Consider the following 21,940-nt stretch of genomic DNA (forward strand, 5'->3'; position numbering starts at 1 on the left):
TGGATCAGCTGACCCTCAGGAGCATGGTGGGGGGTGACTTAGTGTTGAGTTGGTGTTTGATTTGGGAGATTAGGGTTTTGGTGTTGGGAGGGGGGATGGTTGCTCTGCGGGTAAGGGAGAAATTTTCTTCAGGGAATAAGAGGGTCGGGGGCTGCTGCTGCTTGAGGGGGTGCCCGGGGAAGCGAGGGGCGCGGGCTCGGGGCTGGCCAAAAAAGGGTGATGGTTGGTCGGGGGGGGGGGGGTCTGGACTCAGGGCTGGACTCGAAGACTAGGGGGGTAGCAATTCTGATCAGCGAGCGAGTGGCATTTGAGGCTGGGAGAATGGTGGCTGATAAAGGGGGTAGGTATGTCATGGTGAGTGGGAAGTTGGAGGGGGTCCGGGTGGTGGTCGTGAATGTCTAAGCCCCGAACTGGAACGATATGGATTTTATTAGGAGTGTGCTAGGTAAAATCCCGGACCTGGAGTCACACAACTTGTCATGGGAGGGGACTTTAATACAGTCATTGAACCAGAATTGGATTGCTCAAAATCCAGGACAGGGAAGAGGCCGTTGGCGGCAAGGGAGCTGAAGGGCTTTATGGAACAGATGGGGGGGGGGCGTAGACCCCTGCAGGTTTACACGGCCGAGGGTAAAGGAGTTTTTCTTCTTCTCCCACGTCCACAAAGTTTATTCCCGTATTGATTTTTTTGTTCTGGGCAGGGCGTTGATCCCAAAGGTGACGGGGACGGAATACTCGGCGATTACAGTTTTGGATCATGCCCCGCACTGGGTAGATTTGCGGCTTGGGGAGGAGAGAGGGCAGCGTCCGCTGTGGAGACTGGACATGGGGTCGTTAGCGAACAAGGTGGTTTGCGGGCGGGTGAATTAGAGTATCCAGGACTATTTGGAAACAAATGATATTGGAGAGATTTTGGCAGCGATGGTCTGGGAAGCCCTGAAGGCAGTTATTAGAGGGGAACTTATATCGATCCGGTCCCATAGAGAAAAGAGGGAAAGGGTGGAGAGGGAGAGATTGGTGGAGGAGTTACTCCGGGTGGATAGGAAATATGCAGAGGACCCGGACCCGGGACTCCTGAGGGTGCGGCGTAAGCTTCAGGCGGAATTGAATTGTTGACCATAGGCAAAGCGGTAGAACAGTTGAGGAAGGCTAGGGGTGCGGTGTATGAATATCGGGAGAAGGCGAGCAGAATACTGGCGCACCAGTTTAGGAAGAGAGAGGCGGCCAGGGAGATTGTGGGAGTAAAGAATAAGGAGGGCAACTTGGTCTCAGACCCGGAGGGGGTGAATGAAGTTTTTAAGGAATTTTACAGCAAACTATACAAGTCGGAACCCCCGGCGGGTGCGGAAGGGATGAGGCAATTTCTGGACCAGTTGAGGTTCCCGAGGGTGGAGAAGGGTCTGGTGGAGGGGCTGGGGGCACCGATCAAGACGGAAGAAATAATTAAGGGGCTGGAGGGCATGCAGTCAGGCAAAGCTCCGAGGCCGGGTGGCTTCCCGGTGGAATTTTAAAAAACATTTTCAGAGGTGTTGAGCCCACTATTGATGAGGCGAGAGAGAAGGGGATCCTCCCCCCTACAATGTCACAGGCCTCGACCTCACTCATTCTGAAACAGGATAAGGACCCTGGACCCTATCTCCACTTCTCCTCCTGCTCAGAGACACTTGTAGTTGACAAAGACCATTGAAGGACCATTTGGCCCTTCAAGCCTACTCTGCCATTCGATATGATCATGGCTGATCCTTATACTTTAGGTTCCCTCATCCAAATCTTTGATCTATATTGTGAATAGCTGGGGCCCAATCAGAGATCCCTGAAGAGTCATTGACTGCCAATCCAAAAGACCTATTTATTCCTATTCTGTTTCTTGCCTGCCAACCAATTCTCAATCCATGACAATACATTACCCCCAATCCCACACGCTGTAATTTGTTCACTAACCTCTTGGGACTTTATCTAACACTTTCTGAAAGTCGAAATACACATCCACTAGTTCACTCTGATCTATTCCAAGTTACGTCCTCAAAAAACACCAGTAGGTTTATCAACGGGGTTTCCCCTTCATAAATACCCTCAACAATGATGCTTAGAGATTAAACGGTAAAGAAGGCTTTATTAGACTAATAACTATTCTACAGCTATGGACGAGAGCTGACTGCTATACAGACCATGAGGCAGCCCTTTATGTATGGCTCCCAGATGGGCGGAGCCAGAGGCGGAGTCCCCAGGGTTCCAAGCCCAGTCTTAAAGGGGACATCACCTTACATGATGATAAGGCAGTAACCGTTCATCACATTCACCCCCTGTTTAAAAAGGAGTCCGGCGGGGGTGAAGTGCCATCATAGGTCCATCCGTCTCGGTGGCCGGATCGTCCTCCTCGACCTCCTCAATTCAGGCGGTGGTGTGGCGGGCACGGACGTCCCGGTTGAGGGCACATCCGGGAGCACAGCGGTCGGTGCTTCAGTCCGGGTCGGGGCAGAGGAACTAGGCAGGGCCGGGGGTAGCGGAGCCGGCGCCGGCGGGGTGTGTAAAGGGGGGCGCACGGTAGGAGCTCACCAACGGGTGGTAGGGCTGGAAGGGGGCGTGTTGTAGGGGGCGACGGGTCCTGCAGGGGAGCAGGGGAGCGGTCGGACCTTTTCAACTAGGGGGTCCGTTTTATGGCTCCTCGCGTGCCTCCGGAGAAGAACAGGTCCCGGAGCCATCAGCCAAGGTGGAAGCGAGACCCCGGAGGTAGACTTCCTGGGGAAGAGAAACAATCGGTCGTGAGGGGTCTCATTCGTAGCCGTGCAGAGGAGTGACCTAATGGAGTGTAGGGCATCGGGTAGGACCTCCTGCCAGCGGGTGGTTGGGAGATTTCTCGACCGCAGGGCCAGAAGGACAGCCTTCCACACAGTCGCGTTCTCCCTCCCCACCTGCCCGTTTCCCCGTGGGTTATAGCTGGTCGTTCTTCTCGAGGCAATGCCTTTGCTGAGCAGATACTGATGCAGTTCATCGCTCATGAACGATGTACCCCGGTCACTGTGGATATAAGCAGGGAAACCGAGGATGGCCAGCCGGGTGGTGTGGAAAACGCATTTGCCCTCGTTATAGGTCAGGTTAAGGGCTCGGGCGGTCTCGAGGAACTTTTTGAGGTTAGCGTCATGGTCCTGCTGATCATGGCCGCAGATGGTGACATTGTCCAAGTACGGGTATGTAGCCCGCAAACCGTACTGGTCCACCATTTGGTCCATCGCCCTTTGAAAGACGGAGACCCCATTTGTGACACCAAAGGGGACCCTGAGGAAGTGGAAGAGCCGGCAGGCTGCTTCGAAGGCAGTATAGGGGCGGTCTTTTGGTCGGATGGGGAGCTGGTGGTAGGCAGATTTGTGGTCGACCGTGGAAAAGACTCGGTATTGGGCGATCCGATTTACCATTTCCACGATGCGAGGAAGGGGGTACGCATCAAGCTGCGTGAATCGGTTTATGGTCTGGCTATAATCCACGACCATCCGTTTCTTCTCCCCGGACCGGACTACCACCACTTGCGCTCTCCAAGGGCTGTTGCTAGCCTCGATGACCCCCTCTCCCAGTAAACGCTGGACCTCTGACTTGATAAAAGCCATATCTTGGGCACTGTAGCGCCGGCTCCTGGTGGCGACGGGCTTACAGTCAGGAGTGAGGTTAGCGAATAGCGAGGGGGGTGCGACTTTCAGTGTCGCAAGGCAGCACACCGTGAGGGGGGGGCAAGGGTCCGCCGAACTTCAGTGTCAGGCTTCGGTGGCTGCACTGGAAATCCAGTCCGAGCAGCAGGGGGGCACAGAGGTGAGGGAGGATATAAAATTTGAAACGGGTGTATTTGGCACCCTGGATCGAGAGATCCGCAATACAGTACCCCGTGATTTTTACCGAGTGGGACCCAGATGCGAGGGCTATGGTTTGGGATGCGGGATGGGTGCGTAGGGAGCAGCGCCTTACCGTTTCAGGGTGGATAAAGCTCTCCGTGCTCCCGGAGTCGAAGAGGCATGCAGTGTCGTGCCCGTTGACCTGGACCTGCATCATGGAGTTCTGCAGGTGTTTTGGCCGAGTTTGATCGAGGGTGCTAAATGTGGATGCCAAGCTATTGGCTAAGATCTTGGCCACGAGGATAGAGGATTGTGTCCCGGGGGTGATAGGGGAAGACCAGGCTGGATTTGTTAAGGGCAGGCATCTTAATGCTAATGTGCGGAGGCTTTTAAATATTGTTATGATGCCCTCGGAAGGGGAGGAAGCAGAGGTTGTGGCAGCGATGGATGCAGAGAAAGCTTTTGTTTGGTTAGAGTGGGAGTACCTTTGGGAGGCGCTGGATAGGTTTGGGGAGGGCTATATCCGGTGGGTGCGATTGCTGTACTAGGCGCCTGTGGCAAGCGTGCGCACAAACCGGCTTAGATCGGAGTATTTTAAATTGCACCAGGGGGCGAGGCAAGGGTGTCCCCTTTCCCAGTTAGTATTTGCTCTGGCCAGCTGTTTGTGATCCAGGCTAGACAGGAGTAGAGACTGAGAGAGCTGCCTCTGAGGAGGGTAGGGAAGAGCTTTTGTTACCTGGGTATACAGGTGGCCCAGAAGTGGGATTTGTTGCATTAGCTTAACCTGACCCGGCTGGTGGAACAAATGGAAGGGGACTTTAAAAGTGGGACATGCTCCCGCTGTCACTGGCGGGGAGGGTACAGATCGTGAAAACGACTGTCCTCCCCAGGTTCTTATTTGTATTCCAGTGCCTTCCCATCTTCATCCCTAAGGCCTTTTACAAGCGGGTTAATAAGATCATCTTGGGATTTGTGTGGGCGAATAAGACCCCGCAAGTGAAGAGAGTGCTGCTGCAACGCAGTCGGGGGGAAGGTGGCTGGCGCTGCCGAACGTTTGCAACTACTACTGGGCGGCCACCATTGCCATGATCAGGAAGTGGGTATTGGTGGAGGGGTCGGCATGGGAACGGTTAGAGGCGGCGTCATGCAAAGGCACCAGTTTGGGAGCGCTGGTAACGGTTCTCGCCGACCCGTTACTCCACAAGTCCGGTGGTGGTGGCGACACTGAAGATCTGGGGGCAGTGGAGGAGACACAAAAGGGTGGAGGGAGCGTCGATCTGGACCCCGGTATGTAATAACCACAGGTTCCTGTCGGGTAGGATGGATGGCGGGTTCCAGAGTTAGCAGAGGGCGGGTATTAGAAGGATGGGTGACCTGTTTACAGATGGGAGCTTTCCCAGCCTGCAGGCACTGGAGGACAAGTTTAAATTGCCGCCAGGGAACGGCTTTAGGTATTTACAAGTGCGAACCTTCCTGAGGAAGCAGGTGGTTGCCTTCCCGCTGCTGATGCCATGGGGGGTACAAGATAAAGTAGTGCCTGGTACCTGTGTGGGGGAGGGGAAGGTGTCGGATATCTACCAGGAGCTGTTGGAGGCGGAGGAAACCCTGTGGAGGAGCTCAAAGGCAAGTGGGAGGAGGAGTTAGAAGGGGAGTTAGAGCCGGGACTATGGGCGGAAGCCCCAAGTAGGGTCAATTCCTCCTCATCATGTGCCAGGCTCAGTCTCATACAGTTTAAAGTGGTTCACCGGGCACACATGACGGCAGGCAGGACGAACAAAAGTTTTTCGGGGTAGAAGACAGATGTGCGAGGTGCCCAGCAAACCATGTCCATATGTTTTGGGCATGCCCGAAGCTTGAAGGGTTCTGGCAGGGGTTTGCCAGGGCAATGTCCAAGGTGCTAGGAACACGGGTGGTGCCGAGTCCGGAGGTAGCGATCTTTGGAGTGTCGAAAGACCCGGGAGTTCAGGGAGTGAAAGAGGCAGACGTTCTAGCCTTTGCCTCCCTGGTAACCCGGAGACGGATCCTGTTATTGTGGAGGGACTTGAAGCCCCCAAGTGTAGAGACCTGGATTAGTGACATGGCTGGGTTTCTCAGCCTTGAGAAAATAAAGAGGATCAATGTTAGGGTTCTCCCAGAGGTGGCAGTCGTTCGTTGACTTTCTTGGGGAAATTTAATTTAAAATGTCGGCAGTAGCCCCCGAGAGGGGGGGGGAGATTAGTGTTGTGTCTGTTTGTTTTTTCTTATTTTCGATGGTCTGTGAAGACAGAGCCGGTCGGGGAAATATCTATTTTTGCACTATGTTAATGTTTATCGCCTATTGTTCTTTTTCTGTTTTTGTTATAAAATTTCACAAATATTTCAATAAAAATATTTTTTTAAAACAAACAGAAATGACCTCCTCGGATCCCCACAGCAGTCACTCCGACAGCTTCATGTTTTTAAAAAGGTGTACCATTCGGCGTCCATGTGACCACTTGCTGGGAAGTCGGTTAGATCACGGGAGGCCATTAGGTAGGGGGTCCATCCCGTTAATTATATGGAGATTGGCTTCAAGTGATGATTATTGATTTCACACCACATCACGGTAAGATCCAGATTTCACCAGCGGAAGCAGCCGGTTAGATTGCAAACTAATCGGCACTCAGCAAGGTTCCCGATTTTAGCCTTTGCAACAATCTAAGGCTACCGCACACACTCACTCAAGCGCGAAGCAGCTATAAAATCACACTCTATATATTTTTCAAGAAATAACACTTTGAAACCAATTTGTTGGCCAGACAGTCATCAGTGTTGGGCAACCAGGAGTAAAACAAGGATAACTGAAACAGAATCAAGAACAGGAGCTTGAATTCACGTACATGGATTACTTCACATTTCTACTTCTGAATTTGCAAGGTAGATTTACTTGCAAATCATGCGACTGGGTTAGAAAATTCCATGTAGACAAATATTTTTATGCATATCGAGAGCAGTATACTCTAGTTTTCAGATAAATATTATAATCATTTCCAACCTTACCTACATTCCTTAGACATTGCACAGTGAGTGCGAAGCCTTTTGTTCGGGGGAGTAAGTGGTATTTTAGCTTGGGCAAGCCTTTTGCTTCAGCCACCTGCATGCTGATCTGGTGCTTTTTCTCTGTAAATCGTGTTCCTTCACAGTGAATCAGAAACTGCAAGTCAGAAAAGATATCAAAGGAAGAAAGTGATTGAGACTACATCCCTGTAGATACCACTGCAAAACGTTGTACCGCCAATCATCTTATTGCCACTGGGGCAGCACAGTGGCACAGTAAGTTAGCACTGCTGCCTCACGGCGCTGAGATCCCAGGTTCGATCCCAGCTCTGGGTCACTGACCGTGTGGAGTTTGCACATTCTCCCGTGTTTGCGTGGGCTTCGCCCCCACAACCCAAAAGATGTGCAGGTTAGGTGGATTGGCCATGCTAAATTGCCCCTTAATTGGAAAAATGAATTGGGTACTCAAAAAAAAATTTTTTTAAATATCTTTTTAAAAAATCATCTTATTGCCACTAAAACCGTCCGTAGACCCAGAAACTATGTGCGGGATTTACCGGCTATTCACGCCGGCGGAAAATTCTGGTCCCATGTCGGTGCACGGGTTTCCCGGTGACGAGGGTTGCAGTCAACGGGAAATCCTGACATTCTAATGAACTTTATGTGAAAATGTGTAACAGAGATAAGTAATCATTTTCTGGTAGCATTTTGATACAAGGTGTCAATTCTTAAGAAACTTTGGTGAAAACTGGCTTTTCTTTTCATTTCATTGTCTGCAACAGTTCCTTGAGCAGCAACAGATACTGTGTCAGCTTCACCATGATAATAATTACAGTTCGAACAACAATTAGACCAAAAAAAATGAATGTAACAAAGCTCTAGAATGATCAAACCTTGTCAAGAGAACATGATTTTGTTGTCATTCTGGTTCATAGCAACAAGAAAAGAGATAGGATGGGATTGTGTGTTGTTTTTCAGTTTCTGAATAATTTGTATTACATTTTGTAGTGCAGAAACACTCAGGATTGACGTGTATACTTTCTTCTGTGTGGGCAGAACCCTCAAACCTGAAGAGGACAGGTTAACATATATCTGTATTCGAGGATAATTTGACAGTTTTGTACGTAGGTTTTTGCCGTTTGTATTTCTTCCATCAAGATCTGTACATTTTGATTTCTCTGTCCAAACACTTTCATTGTAGGATTGGACAAGTTTTGTTTCCAAAAGAAAGGCAACCACTATTGGACATATCAGCATTCCCAGACCCAGATATATAGCCCTGTCCTCTCCTACTTTCACGGCAGAAATTACTTTCCATTTGTCCAGAACATCATTCGCTGTCACTTTTTTTTATAGCTTGTATTTGGCAGCATCCTCTTTTATCTCCACTTCTCCTCCTGCTCAGAGACACTTGTAGTTGACAAAGACCATTGAAGGATTGTCTGGAGAAACTCAAGACATTTACAATTAACAACCATGAGGACCATAACCGTCAACCTTAGTTTCTGATTTGAGCACTATACCTACCCAAAAGATTTCAGGGTAATCCCGGAGATTACGCAAACTCTGGACTACGTTTTTGCGATCTTCCGTCCACTGTCGCTTGCAAAATACGATCTCCAGAAAATACCACATCCAACCAATCAGAGGAACATAAGCCAGCTCCTTTTTTGCTAGTACTTTCGAACTCTACACAAAAAAAAAAAAAGATTTTTAAAAAAATGTTAGTTTAACATAGAAACATAGAAAATAGGAGCAGGAATAAGCCATTTGGCCCTTCAAGCCTACTCTGCCATTCGATATGATCATGGCTGATCCTTATACTTTAGGTTCCCTCATCCAAATCTTTGATCTATATTGTGAATAGCTGGGGCCCAATCAGAGATCCCTGAAGAGTCATTGACTGCCAATCCAAAAGACCTATTTATTCCTATTCTGTTTCTTGCCTGCCAACCAATTCTCAATCCATGACAATACATTACCCCCAATCCCACACGCTGTAATTTGTTCACTAACCTCTTGGGACTTTATCTAACACTTTCTGAAAGTCGAAATACACATCCACTAGTTCACTCTGATCTATTCCAAGTTACGTCCTCAAAAAACACCAGTAGGTTTATCAACGGGGTTTCCCCTTCATAAATACCCTCAACAATGATGCTTAGAGATTAAACGGTAAAGAAGGCTTTATTAGACTAATAACTATTCTACAGCTATGGACGAGAGCTGACTGCTATACAGACCATGAGGCAGCCCTTTATGTATGGCTCCCAGATGGGCGGAGCCAGAGGCGGAGTCCCCAGGGTTCCAAGCCCAGTCTTAAAGGGGACATCACCTTACATGATGATAAGGCAGTAACCGTTCATCACATTCACCCCCTGTTTAAAAAGGAGTCCGGCGGGGGTGAAGTGCCATCATAGGTCCATCCGTCTCGGTGGCCGGATCGTCCTCCTCGACCTCCTCAATTCAGGCGGTGGTGTGGCGGGCACGGACGTCCCGGTTGAGGGCACATCCGGGAGCACAGCGGTCGGTGCTTCAGTCCGGGTCGGGGCAGAGGAACTAGGCAGGGCCGGGGGTAGCGGAGCCGGCGCCGGCGGGGTGTGTAAAGGGGGGCGCACGGTAGGAGCTCACCAACGGGTGGTAGGGCTGGAAGGGGGCGTGTTGTAGGGGGCGACGGGTCCTGCAGGGGAGCAGGGGAGCGGTCGGACCTTTTCAACTAGGGGGTCCGTTTTATGGCTCCTCGCGTGCCTCCGGAGAAGAACAGGTCCCGGAGCCATCAGCCAAGGTGGAAGCGAGACCCCGGAGGTAGACTTCCTGGGGAAGAGAAACAATCGGTCGTGAGGGGTCTCATTCGTAGCCGTGCAGAGGAGTGACCTAATGGAGTGTAGGGCATCGGGTAGGACCTCCTGCCAGCGGGTGGTTGGGAGATTTCTCGACCGCAGGGCCAGAAGGACAGCCTTCCACACAGTCGCGTTCTCCCTCCCCACCTGCCCGTTTCCCCGTGGGTTATAGCTGGTCGTTCTTCTCGAGGCAATGCCTTTGCTGAGCAGATACTGATGCAGTTCATCGCTCATGAACGATGTACCCCGGTCACTGTGGATATAAGCAGGGAAACCGAGGATGGCCAGCCGGGTGGTGTGGAAAACGCATTTGCCCTCGTTATAGGTCAGGTTAAGGGCTCGGGCGGTCTCGAGGAACTTTTTGAGGTTAGCGTCATGGTCCTGCTGATCATGGCCGCAGATGGTGACATTGTCCAAGTACGGGTATGTAGCCCGCAAACCGTACTGGTCCACCATTTGGTCCATCGCCCTTTGAAAGACGGAGACCCCATTTGTGACACCAAAGGGGACCCTGAGGAAGTGGAAGAGCCGGCAGGCTGCTTCGAAGGCAGTATAGGGGCGGTCTTTTGGTCGGATGGGGAGCTGGTGGTAGGCAGATTTGTGGTCGACCGTGGAAAAGACTCGGTATTGGGCGATCCGATTTACCATTTCCACGATGCGAGGAAGGGGGTACGCATCAAGCTGCGTGAATCGGTTTATGGTCTGGCTATAATCCACGACCATCCGTTTCTTCTCCCCGGACCGGACTACCACCACTTGCGCTCTCCAAGGGCTGTTGCTAGCCTCGATGACCCCCTCTCCCAGTAAACGCTGGACCTCTGACTTGATAAAAGCCATATCTTGGGCACTGTAGCGCCGGCTCCTGGTGGCGACGGGCTTACAGTCAGGAGTGAGGTTAGCGAATAGCGAGGGGGGTGCGACTTTCAGTGTCGCAAGGCAGCACACCGTGAGGGGGGGGCAAGGGTCCGCCGAACTTCAGTGTCAGGCTTCGGTGGCTGCACTGGAAATCCAGTCCGAGCAGCAGGGGGGCACAGAGGTGAGGGAGGATATAAAATTTGAAACGGGTGTATTTGGCACCCTGGATCGAGAGATCCGCAATACAGTACCCCGTGATTTTTACCGAGTGGGACCCAGATGCGAGGGCTATGGTTTGGGATGCGGGATGGGTGCGTAGGGAGCAGCGCCTTACCGTTTCAGGGTGGATAAAGCTCTCCGTGCTCCCGGAGTCGAAGAGGCATGCAGTGTCGTGCCCGTTGACCTGGACCTGCATCATGGAGTTCTGCAGGTGTTTTGGCCGAGTTTGATCGAGGGTGATCGCACCCAGTCGCGGGTAGTCGGAGGAGTCAGCCGAATCGGACTCGTAAAATGGCCGCTGCCGTCGGTCGCACGTGTCGGGTCGAGAAGATGGTCGCCGACCAGATGGCCGCTCCCATGATTCGCACAAGGCTGATGACGCGTCAGAAGAGGGCGTGTCAGGTCGGTGTGCAGCAGCATTGCGAGGCCTGTTGGCCTGAGAGCCTGATTTTCTGGCCCCTGGGTCTGGCCAGGCAGACCCTCGCAAAGTGCCCTTTCTTCCCGCAGTTGCTGCAGATCGCGGAGCGGGCTGGGCAGCGTGAGCGTGGGTGCTGGCCCTGCCCGCAGAAGTAGCAAGGTGTGCCCCCATGGTGAGTGGGTCGCCGCGTGGCGCAGGCCTGTAATACGGGTGAGTCTGAGGAAGTCCGGGGGGGGGGGGGGGGGGGGGGGGGGGCTGGCAGAGTCCGCGAGGTACGTACCCAAGTTATGTCGGGCCACCTCCAGCGAGGAGGCGATCGTTAGCGTCTCCTGCAGGTCTTTTGCCCCGTTTTCGAGCTGCCGCATGTAGGTCGAGCGGATTCCGGACACAAAAGCATCCCTGATGTGCAGGTTCATATGGACTTCCCCTGTCACATCCTGATGGTCACAGTCCCTGGCCAGCGTGGTGAGTTTCTCAACAAACTCGTTGAGCGATTCCCCCGAGCGCTGCCGGCAGGTAGAGAGCAGATGCCGGGCGTGCACCTCATTGACGGGTTTGACAAACCGCTTGCGGAGCAACTCGATCGCTTCCTCAATTGTCGTCGCCTTTTCGAGCGTGGCGGAGATTCTGTGACTCACCCGGGCGTGGAGTAGACGCAGCTTGCGTGGCCCTAGGATGGGAATCTCTGCGGAGTCCAGGTAGGCCTCGAAGCACCGCAGCCAGTATTTAAAAATTTCCTTTGCCTCCGGCGTTCGTGCTTCCAGATTGAGCTTCTCTGGTTTTAGGCCTGCGTCCATCCTGAATCTAGTTTAGTCTAATAAATTGAGGTACCCTCAATAATGATGCTTAGAGATTAAACGGTAAAGAAGGCTTTATTAGACTAATAACTATGCTACAGCTATAGACGAGAGCTGACTGCTATACAGACCATGAGGCAGCCCTTTATGTATGGCTCCCAGATGGGCGGAGCCAGAGGCGGAGTCCCCAGGGTTCCAAGCCCAGTCTTAAAGGGGACATCACCTTACATGATGATAAGGCAGTAACCGTTCATCACAACTCTGATCTATTCCAAGTTACGTCCTCAAAAAACACCAGTAGGTTTATCAACGGGGTTTCCCCTTCATAAATCCATGTCGACTTTGTCTAATCTCATCGATATTTTCTGAGTGTCCGGTTATCGCATCCTTTATAATAGACTCTAGCATTTTCCCTATTACTGTTAGGCTAACCGCTCTCTAATACCCCGTTTCCTTCCTCGCTTCCTTTTAAAAAATAGTGGGCTTACATTTGCGACCCTCCAATCTGCTGGTACGGTTCTTGAATCTACAGAATTTTGGAAGATGATAATCAACACATGCATGGACACCTCCTTTAGTACCCTGGAATGTAGGACTTCCGGTGGCAGCCATGGTGTGTGGTTGCACATTAGGTGGCTCCTGCTTGAAGTGAAATTGTTTTGAGTCTTTTTGCCCGTTTTGGGGGTAATTATGCAGGTGGAAAGTACATAGTACATAGAACATACAGTGTAGGAGGCCATTCGGCCCATCGAGTCTGCACCGACTCACTTAAGCCCTCACTTCCACCTTAAGCCCTCACTTCTACCCAAACCCTCACTTCCACCCAGCAGGGAGTCTAACCTGGGACCCTGGCGCTGTGAAGCCACAGTGCTATCCACTTGTGCTACCGTGCTGCCCTGCTCGCGCAAAAATGCCAGTTTTGTACTTTGGCAGCGCCCGTGCCCATGCCAGCTGGTTGTGCCACCTGTGTACCTTGGTAGAGCCAGGTTGGCTACCCAGGTGGCATCAGCAGTGTCAGGTTATCACCCTGCCCAAAGGGAATGCAGCTGGGGGCATCTGATCCCCTGGAAGACCCCCACGAGTGCCGTTCCACCTGTTCCCCATTTGTAGGGACCAGTGCTGAATGGCGCTCGCCTGAGGTCTAAGTGTTTTAAGTATGAGGCACTAAGAACTCTCCTCCAGTAGGGCATGTCTGTGGCCTATCAAACGAGGAGTGCAAAAAGTAAGGTACAACAGTCAGACCAAGTGATCTCTCAAACTGTGACAGAAGAAAAGATGGTGGAGACCTCTGTGGCATTGTTGCATGCTCAGTGGTCCACAGAACAGTTGGTGGAGTTCTTGATGGCTACGTTTGAGTTGCAGAGAAATGAGGACTCAGAGAGCATTACCAGGGTGGACGGGCTGACCCGGGCAGCCACAGAGAGAGTGGAGCAAAGACTGGAGGTGCAGCATGCATTGCTCCAGAAAGTGGAGATGTCGGTGGCTGACCATAAGGATTGGTTGGCTTCGTTGGAGGTGGAAATCGTGCTGGGGCAGAGGGTCAGAAGTTGAGAGAGCAGGTGGATGACTTGGGAGTATCGCTCGAGGAGGCAGAATCTTTGGATTGTGGGTCTGCCTGAGGGGATCGAGTGAACGCAGGCCTCACAATATGTGACACAAATGGTAGAGAAGTTGGTGGGGGAGGCGGGGTCTTTGACCAACCTGAGGTGGATCAAGTGCACAGGTTGCTAAAGAGGAAGCTGAAGGCAGGTGGGCCACCAAGGGCAATCATGGTGCGGTTTCCCCATCGCTTGCATAAAGAGAAGATTCTGTGGTGGGTGAAGGAGATGAGAGAATGCACTTGGGAAGGCCCAAGCAGTGCGTATTTATCAGAACTTAGGAGCGTATGGGCGGGGTTTAATAGGGTCAAAGCGGCCCTATTCAGGAAAAACGTAAAATTCAGTATATTGTATACTGCTCATTTGTGGGTCACATTCCGGAATCTGGAGTTTTATTTCGAGACGCCAGAGGAGGCGAGTAAGTTTATGAGAGACCATGGACTGGAAGACTTCTGAGAACATTGAACTTGGGAGATACTGGTGAAGGAAAGGGTTGCATTTATGCTGGGTTGTTTGGTTGCAATTGCTGTTTTTCCCACAGTGATTAACTAATTATTGGTGTTTGTATTAAATTGATTATGCTGCATCTTGCTCACCTGCCCACGGTTGGAATTTGGGATCAGTGTGCTTGCGGTGGCAGAGGGTGGGATGGAGGAGCCATGGAGGTCGGATATGGGTCATGGGGGTGTAGATGTGTGGAGGGAGAAGGGGCGAGGTGGTTGGGTGGAGATGGTTTTCTTTATTTGTGGATGGGGGGAGGGGGAAGGTTAGGAGGGTAGGGAGGGTTGCTGACATGGGTGGAATTGGTTAAAGGGGGCGGATGGTGGTGGCCACCTTGAGGGGTCCTTGAGGGTGAGTGAGATGCAGGCCTGGAGGAGCCCACTAAAGGGGGGGTATGGCTGATCGGAGAAGGCCCCAACACCCAGCCCAACCTGGCCAATCTCCTGGCATGTTCGGGGATTAAAAGGGCCTATTAAGAGGTCATGCGTCTTTGCGCATTTGAGGAGTTTGAAAGCGGACAGTGCGTTTCTACAAGAGACTCATTTAAAGGTAGTGGATCAGGAAAGGCTGAGGAAGGGCTAGGTGGGGCAGATTTTGGGGTTCGACAAGACAACAAGGGGGGTGGCGGTGTTGGTGTGTACGAGGGTGGCCTTTACGTTGGGGAATATAGCAGCAGACCCCGGGGGCAGGCGAATATATATGCCCCAAATTGGGATGATGTGGAACTCATGAAGCGGGTTTTTGCAAAGGTTCCGGACTTGAACATGCACCAGCTGATTATGGGGGGGGGACTTTAATACCGTGTTGGATCCTCGGCTTGACCGGCCATGTCTCAAATCTTTAAACCTGAACAAAGGAGTTGCAGGGGTTTTTGGGATGGATGGGTGGGGGTGGACCCATGGAGGTTTGAGAGGCCGAAAACGAAGGAATTTTCGTTCTTTGTGCAAGTCCACCGGGTGTATTCCCAGATTGATTTTTTTTGTACTGGGCAGGGTGTTGTTAGCGGGGGTCAGAATATTTGGTGATTCTGGTGGCCGGCTCCCAGCAGCCGCAGTGGAAGTTAGATGTGGAGTTGTTGGCAGAGGAGATTTGTGGAAAGGTAGAGGTGACTATCCGGAATTAAGTGGAGCATATCAAGACGGGTGAGGTCTCCGCCTCTATGTTATGGAAGGCGCTTATTAGGGGGGAGTTTATTTTGATTCGGGTGCACAAGGAGAGGGTGGAGTGATTCGAGAGGCAGAGGTTGATGGAGGCCCGCCACCCGAGCAATATCCGCCTCTGGGTTATCAGAGAGGCAAAGGCCAACGCATCGGCTTTGACAAAGAGTCATTCAGATTTGAGCTCCCTTCTCTCTGCACAGATGCTGTCAGACCTGCTGAGATTGTCCAGTATTTTCTGTTTTTGTTTCAATTTCCAGCGTCAGCAATAATTTGCTTTTGCTCTCATACTCTATTTTTCCCCTCTTAATCAATCGATTGGTCCTCCTTTGTAGAATTCTGAACTGCTCCTAATCCTCAGGCTTGCTACTTTTTCTAGCACCCTTATATGACTGCTATTTGGATCTAAAACTATCCTGAATTTCTTTTGTAAGCCATGGTTGGGCTGCTTTTCTGGTTTCGTTTTGCGCCAGAAAAGAATTGTTGCAATGCATACATTTGTTCCTTAAATACTTGTCATTACCAGCCACCATCATATGTCTTTTAAAGAGGTACCTCAATCTATATTAGCTAACTAACACCTCATATATTTGTAGTTTCCTTTGTTTAGATTTGGGTCCTTAATTTCAGACTGGACATCACTTTCCATCCTAATGAAGAATTCTATTATGGTCACTGTTCTCTAAAGGACTCCGCACAACAAGATGACTAATCAACCCGTTTTCTTTGCAAAATATCAAATCTAAGATAACATGGTCCCTCGTTGGTTCCTCAACATACTGGTCTAAAAAAAAAAATCTCGTACACACTCCAGGAATTCATCTGCCACAGAATTGTCGCTAATTTAGTTTGCCCAATTTATATGTAGGATTACTGTAGCATCCTTGTACATGCATCTCTAATTTCCTGTTTAAAGCCACCTTATCACTGCTATTTTGGACGCGTATAAACAACTCCCATTCAGGTTTTCTGCCCCTTGCTACTTCTTTGCTCCATCCAGACTAATTCTATATTAGATTTTCTGACCCAATATCCTCTCTCACCTCAACACCAGTGCTATTCCAAGGTTTGCAATCTTTTAAAGTTGCTGAAATATAGGGAAGTAGTCAAAGCATACATGTTTCCTCAAAGCAAATCTTAAATGGGACCAGTTGGCGTTGCAAAAAGGGAGTAGTTTTAAAATTCACTGTATGGGAAGTAGCCTTACAAAAAGAGCACTTGCCTGTTAGAGGTCTTCCCAATATATAGCCTCTCTCCTGAGAAGACCTGCCTCGTCATCCTGGATTTCCTTCAGACAGCAGAGGATGTCAAGACTATCACTGTCATTAGCCAACCGGAACAGTTCTCAAACAATATTTAGAGTATTCAGAATCGGATTTCACCTTTGCACCCCGGCACAGCAGATCTGTCCATTATCATTCGAGACCCTGGAAAGTTCCCAAAAGGTCAGACCAACCTACCGGCCATGGAGTCATCAGTAGAAGTGGTACCAAAGAATATCTCAGCGGTCTGAGAGGCCTCTACATCCAACTACAAAGACGGTACAGCTGGTTGACACTGTACACACACACACTTCCATCCAACATGCTGCAGCCACAATGGACGCTGGAACCTTGTGTCAGTCTCTCACCATTGACAACAAAATGAAGAGGTGAACATACCACTAAACCTTCTTCTCACCACAGCAACATTCTTCCTCAGCTTCAGAAGGCTGCCTGATGGCCCACATGGAAAAAGAGCAGCACCAAGGAGACAATTACTATGTTTGTCCACCCCACAGGAAATGAGAGTATCAGCAATCATGAATCAATGCAACAGCCAAACCAATGGGTCCACATTAAGCAATGGAAGAAAAGAATGAAAATTCCAGTCGAAAATCCAAGCAACAAGACAATGAGAACCAAAAAAACAGAGCCCATCGTTCATCCAACAGATCTATAAACCAGATGTGGAAGGGTTGTAAGGCCTTCCAGACTGCCCGAACCTCTAACTTTAAGGACTTGGCAGGGGTTACTCACTTATACACTATCCTCTTTAGCAGGAGAATGTGACATCACAGAATAATACAGTGCAGAAGAGGCTCTTCGGCCCATCGAGTCTGCACGACACCTGACCTGCCTACCTAATCCCATTTGCCAGTACAGCCCATAGCCTTAAATGTTATGACATACCAAGGGCTCATCCAGGTACTTGTGAAAGGATGTAGCAGCAAAAAACTGGGGGGGGGGGGAAGAGAGAGAACGAGTATAGAGGAGATTTACCTGTGCTGAGGCGTCAGTCATTAGGGAGCCGGGGGGGGGGGGGGGGGGGGGGGGGGGGGGGGGGCGGCTTGCAGAGTGAAAAGGATAGCGCAGGTGCTAGCTAACCAGAAAATGAGGTTGCATATGAGTACTGATTGAGATTGTTATTAAGTGGATGAAGGGGTGAAGAATTGAGTCATGAATGAGGCTAATGGTACAGTTGATAAGGTATGCCATTTGAAGATTAATTTTATCTTGATAATTTGAGAGATTGTTAAATTTCTTCCTACACCGTAGCCAGGTTCTGGGAGAAACATTCTCTGCATCAACACCACCATTACTGGCTCTCAGTCTCCTGTACATATATATCCACTGCCTGCCTCCCACACCCGCCAATAGAGAAATCTCCTCTTCTTTCCACCTCTTCCACCCAAGACCCAAGAACCTTGATGCTTACTCTCTCACATGACCAGCTATGGCTTAAGTATTACCGCCCAGATTGGTTCTCGAGAAAGTTCTCAGAGCAGTTCCATTCAGCTGATGAACTGTATGAACAGTATTGTTTGCATGCACCAAATTAACATGTGGCCAACAACACGAAGAATGGCAATGGGTTAAACCCAGAATTCCCACATCCGCAGTTGGGAATTTGCCAATATCTACCTAGAATAATCTTGCGTGCACATTCAGTAATATCTAACCAGAGTTGTGCCACTGAAAAGAGTGGCACTCTTTTTTAATCTACTTCACATTTAAATGCTTTTTACTAATTCAGGCAATGGTGGAGGCAGAGACCCAAAACTCTTCTTTTTTTTAAAAAAAGTACCTAAATCTGCACCTTAAGTGCTGTAAACTACAGGGCCTTGGAGCGGGTGCAGGAAGTGGGATTAAAAAGGGCATCTGGGTGCATGGACAAGATGGGTCGAATGGCCTACTTCTGTGCTATAACTTTTCTATGGTTTTTTTTCTGGTCTATGGCTTATTTCTATAGTTTCTATAAGCTAACAAAAAAAAATGTCACTGCCAATTACCCAGTACAATCCTCAAATACTCATATGATCACCTTTGTGTCCACGGCACAACCTCATCCTATTTAAGCATTGAGATCACAAATTGTCCTAAGCATTCTACCTCTCTGGGATGCTTGGCTTTCCTTGAATTATATTTTCTGCATGTCTTGCACAAACACCAAACCATATTTTGGCCATTGTATTATTATTTAGTACTGAGATGCTCATTCTAATCTGGAATTCTGTGTACTCAGCTGGATGTATCAAAACCTCTCCACTAGAAAAATTAACCCTTAGAACCAGAAGACCTACTTAGAATCATGGAATTCCTACAAGGAAGCCATTCAGTCCATCGAGTCTGCACGGACCCTCTCAAAGAGCACTCCACCTAGGTCCACTTCGCCACCCTATCCCCATAACCCCACTTAACCTGCACATCTTTGGGCACAAAGGCGCAATTTAAAATGGCCAATTCACCTAATCTACATGTCTTTGGACTGCAGGTGGAAACCAGAGCACGTGGAGAAAACCTATGCAGAGACGAGGAGAAAGTACAAACTCCACACAGTCACCCAAGGCTGGACTTGAACCCGGGTCCCTGGTGCTGTGAAGCAGCAGTGCTAACCATTGTGCCACCGTGCCGCCCTAATATTAACCTTTTAAAATTATTATTCATTAAAACATGTTGAGGTCCCACCGAGATTTGAACTGGTTTAAAAATACTTGTTGAAAAATATATTAAGTTACAGAGCAGCAACCTTGTGTTGATGTCCCTATCTGCTGAGTTAACAGTTTCAAATGCTACACTGGTAATTTTGGTCATAGACAAATCCAGCAGCCTTTGTTGTCCAAACTACCTATTTTCACAAACCATGCTGCATACAGATTGCTTTCTCATGGACCTTAATACTGGCTGAAGCCATGAATGGTGAATGAATTAAAAGTGATTTCCAAACGGAGGGTCACAACCCCAATTGGAGTTACAGAAACAGCACTGGGGTCACAAGCTCTCCCCATCCCCACCTCAAACCACAACAGTGGCACAGAGGGCTGGGCGGCATCTGGCACCAGCCCTGCCCTGCGCATGTCTCAGTCTATCTCTCTGGGCCATAGGCTCCTGCTGTGGCAACTTCATTGAGTCTTCTGTCATTGGGGAAGTTGGGCAGCTTGGCAGAAATTCGATGTTCAACATTATGTTCTATATTTGTTTAGAAGCACTCCATTTTCCTCAAAGCCTGGCTCCAATCATGAATCCAGCAATGATGCCTCTGCTCTGAGCCCAACCCTGTCACCCTAGACCTGTTGAATGACCTCCAACATCAGCCACCTCAATACCCTTAATCAGTATTTCCACTGCTTCCTGGCCAAGGCCCAGAAGCTGGAATGGTTCAGATGAAACAATGGACTGACGAGGACGTAAAATAACATCTCCATAAAGTACTTTTAAAATACTGATTTTCATACGATGTACTATATTTTGATCGATAATAAAGGAACTTTAATAATTATGTACGGAATATTGTCATGCTGCTTCATACTAGTTTTACGGAGCACCCGAAGGAAACCCACACAGACACATGGAGAACGTGCAGACTCCACACAGACAGTGACCCAAGCTGGGAATCGAACCTGCGACACTTGTGCTGTGAAGCAACAGTGCTACCGTGCTGCCCTAAGTGATTTCAGTGAATCATTAGGTTCATTTAAATATGTCGGCACCCGATTTTCCAAAGGCCCGAGAACGAACACCTATGCCTGGGATACCTCACCATGGCACCATTTAGCACTGGCCCACATGGCATAACGGCACCTGGGAGTCCATCGGAGGCCCCAGGGTGGTACCCTGGCTCTCCTGCTGGCACTAGAGCACTGCACTGCCAGCCTGGCACCTTGGCATTGCTGCCACCTGGGCACTGTGTCACCTAGGCACTGCCAGCATGCCTGGGTGACAATGTCAGGCTGGCAGGGGCACTGCTAGGGTGTGAGGTTGGTAGTGCCATGGTGCCCAGTGCAAGGTTGCCCATGCCAGGGGCGGGCCTGGGGGGGCCCTGCCCGTAAGAGATGGGGTGAGGAGGGGCTCAAGGGCCCCTTAAGGCAAGTTGGGACAGTGGGGGGAGGGGATGGGGGAAAGAGGTGTGGTCTCCGAGGAGGGAAGTCGCAAGATCGGGGCAGCATTTAAAAATGGCACACCCGACTGAGGCCAGGAAAAAGAGTCCTCTCTGTTAGAAGACCCCGCTATAAGCGCCCAAAACAGGACATTCTTTTTCATGTTAAATTGCCCCTAATATTTTCAATCTGACAGTATTTCTTCAAATATAGGATTTCGACCTATTCTTTCACCAATGATCTTAATAGAATAAGAACTTCGCATTGTGAAAAAACTACATAATTCTGCCCATGTGTGAAAACAGAAATGGATGGGCAGCACGGTGGCGCAGTGGGTTAGCCCTGCTGCCTCACGACGCCGAGCTCCCAGGTTCGATCCCGGCTATAGGTCACCTTCCATGTGGAGTTTGCACATTCTCCCCATGTTTGCATGGGTTTCGCCCCCACAACCCAAAGATGTGCAGGGTAGGTAGATTGGCCACGCTAAATTGCCCCTTAATTGGAAAAAATTAATTGGGTACTCTAAATTTATATATTTTTTTAAAACAGACATGGGTATAAACGCAAAACTTTGCTAATCATAGAGTATGGAAATCTAATTGGGAACTGTTTTCTCCCGAGTTGAAAAGGCAGGTTACATCCAATGGGCTCAATGCTATTTGAGGATTAAACACTATTTCCTGGAAATCTGCCTATTATAATTTTGGTATTTATCATTGAAGAAAATACCTTCCTAACTTCCAATATTGGTGCATGACAACGTTTGTGTTTAGAATTCAAATTTCGTAGCAACATGCAAGTTCTCCTGAGTTTGTGCAGTAGCTTGACCATTGGAATTAGGCTGGAAGATATAAACTGTTATCATCTTCATCTATCCAATCCATTCTGATGTATTATTTTAATTCACTCGAGAGCTTTTCTAAAACTTTATCATTAAAATCTAGTTATTCCTTTATTTTTAGCACAAGGAAAGCAAAGCATCCACACGCATGCACAGTAAACATTTGGCAGAAGTACACATGAAATAAAGCCAAAAGGTATTATGTAATTTGATCATGGAAATCCACCATTTAATAGTCATAATAATCTTTATTATTGTCATTAGTAAGCTCACATTAACATTGCAATGAAGTTCTGTGAAAATCCCCTAGTGGCCACACTCTGGCATCTGTTCGGGTACACTGAGGGAGAATTCAGAATCTCCAATTCACCTAACAAGCACGCCTTTCGGGGCTTGTGGGACGAAACAGGAGCACCCAGAGGAAACCCGCGGAGACACGGTGAGAACATGCAGACTCCGCACAGACAGTGACCCAAGCTGGAATCGCACCTGGGACCCTGGAATGTGAAGCAACATTGCTAA

The 21,940-nt window shown here is 49.5% G+C and overlaps 1 protein-coding gene and 1 pseudogene across 4 annotated transcripts in view; both read right to left on the bottom strand.

Moving 5' to 3' along the window:
• The window catches only part of agpat4 (1-acylglycerol-3-phosphate O-acyltransferase 4 (lysophosphatidic acid acyltransferase, delta)), a 313,768-nt gene that overhangs the window by 123,410 nt on the left and 168,418 nt on the right, over positions 1-21,940 (bottom strand). For all 4 annotated transcript variants that reach the window (XM_072503738.1, XM_072503709.1, XM_072503730.1 and 1 more), the window contains 2 exons: positions 8,364-8,525; positions 6,840-6,993 (listed from right to left, as the gene is read on the bottom strand). In XM_072503738.1, the coding sequence (XP_072359839.1) occupies positions 6,840-6,993; positions 8,364-8,525 (316 nt within the window). The remainder of the gene's footprint in view (positions 1-6,839; positions 6,994-8,363; positions 8,526-21,940) is intronic.
• LOC140429133 (calcium-activated potassium channel subunit beta-2 pseudogene) lies at positions 7,598-8,183 on the bottom strand (annotated as a pseudogene).

This window comes from Scyliorhinus torazame, chromosome 1 (genome assembly GCF_047496885.1).
Source record: "Scyliorhinus torazame isolate Kashiwa2021f chromosome 1, sScyTor2.1, whole genome shotgun sequence".
Lineage (NCBI taxonomy): Eukaryota > Metazoa > Chordata > Chondrichthyes > Carcharhiniformes > Scyliorhinidae > Scyliorhinus > Scyliorhinus torazame.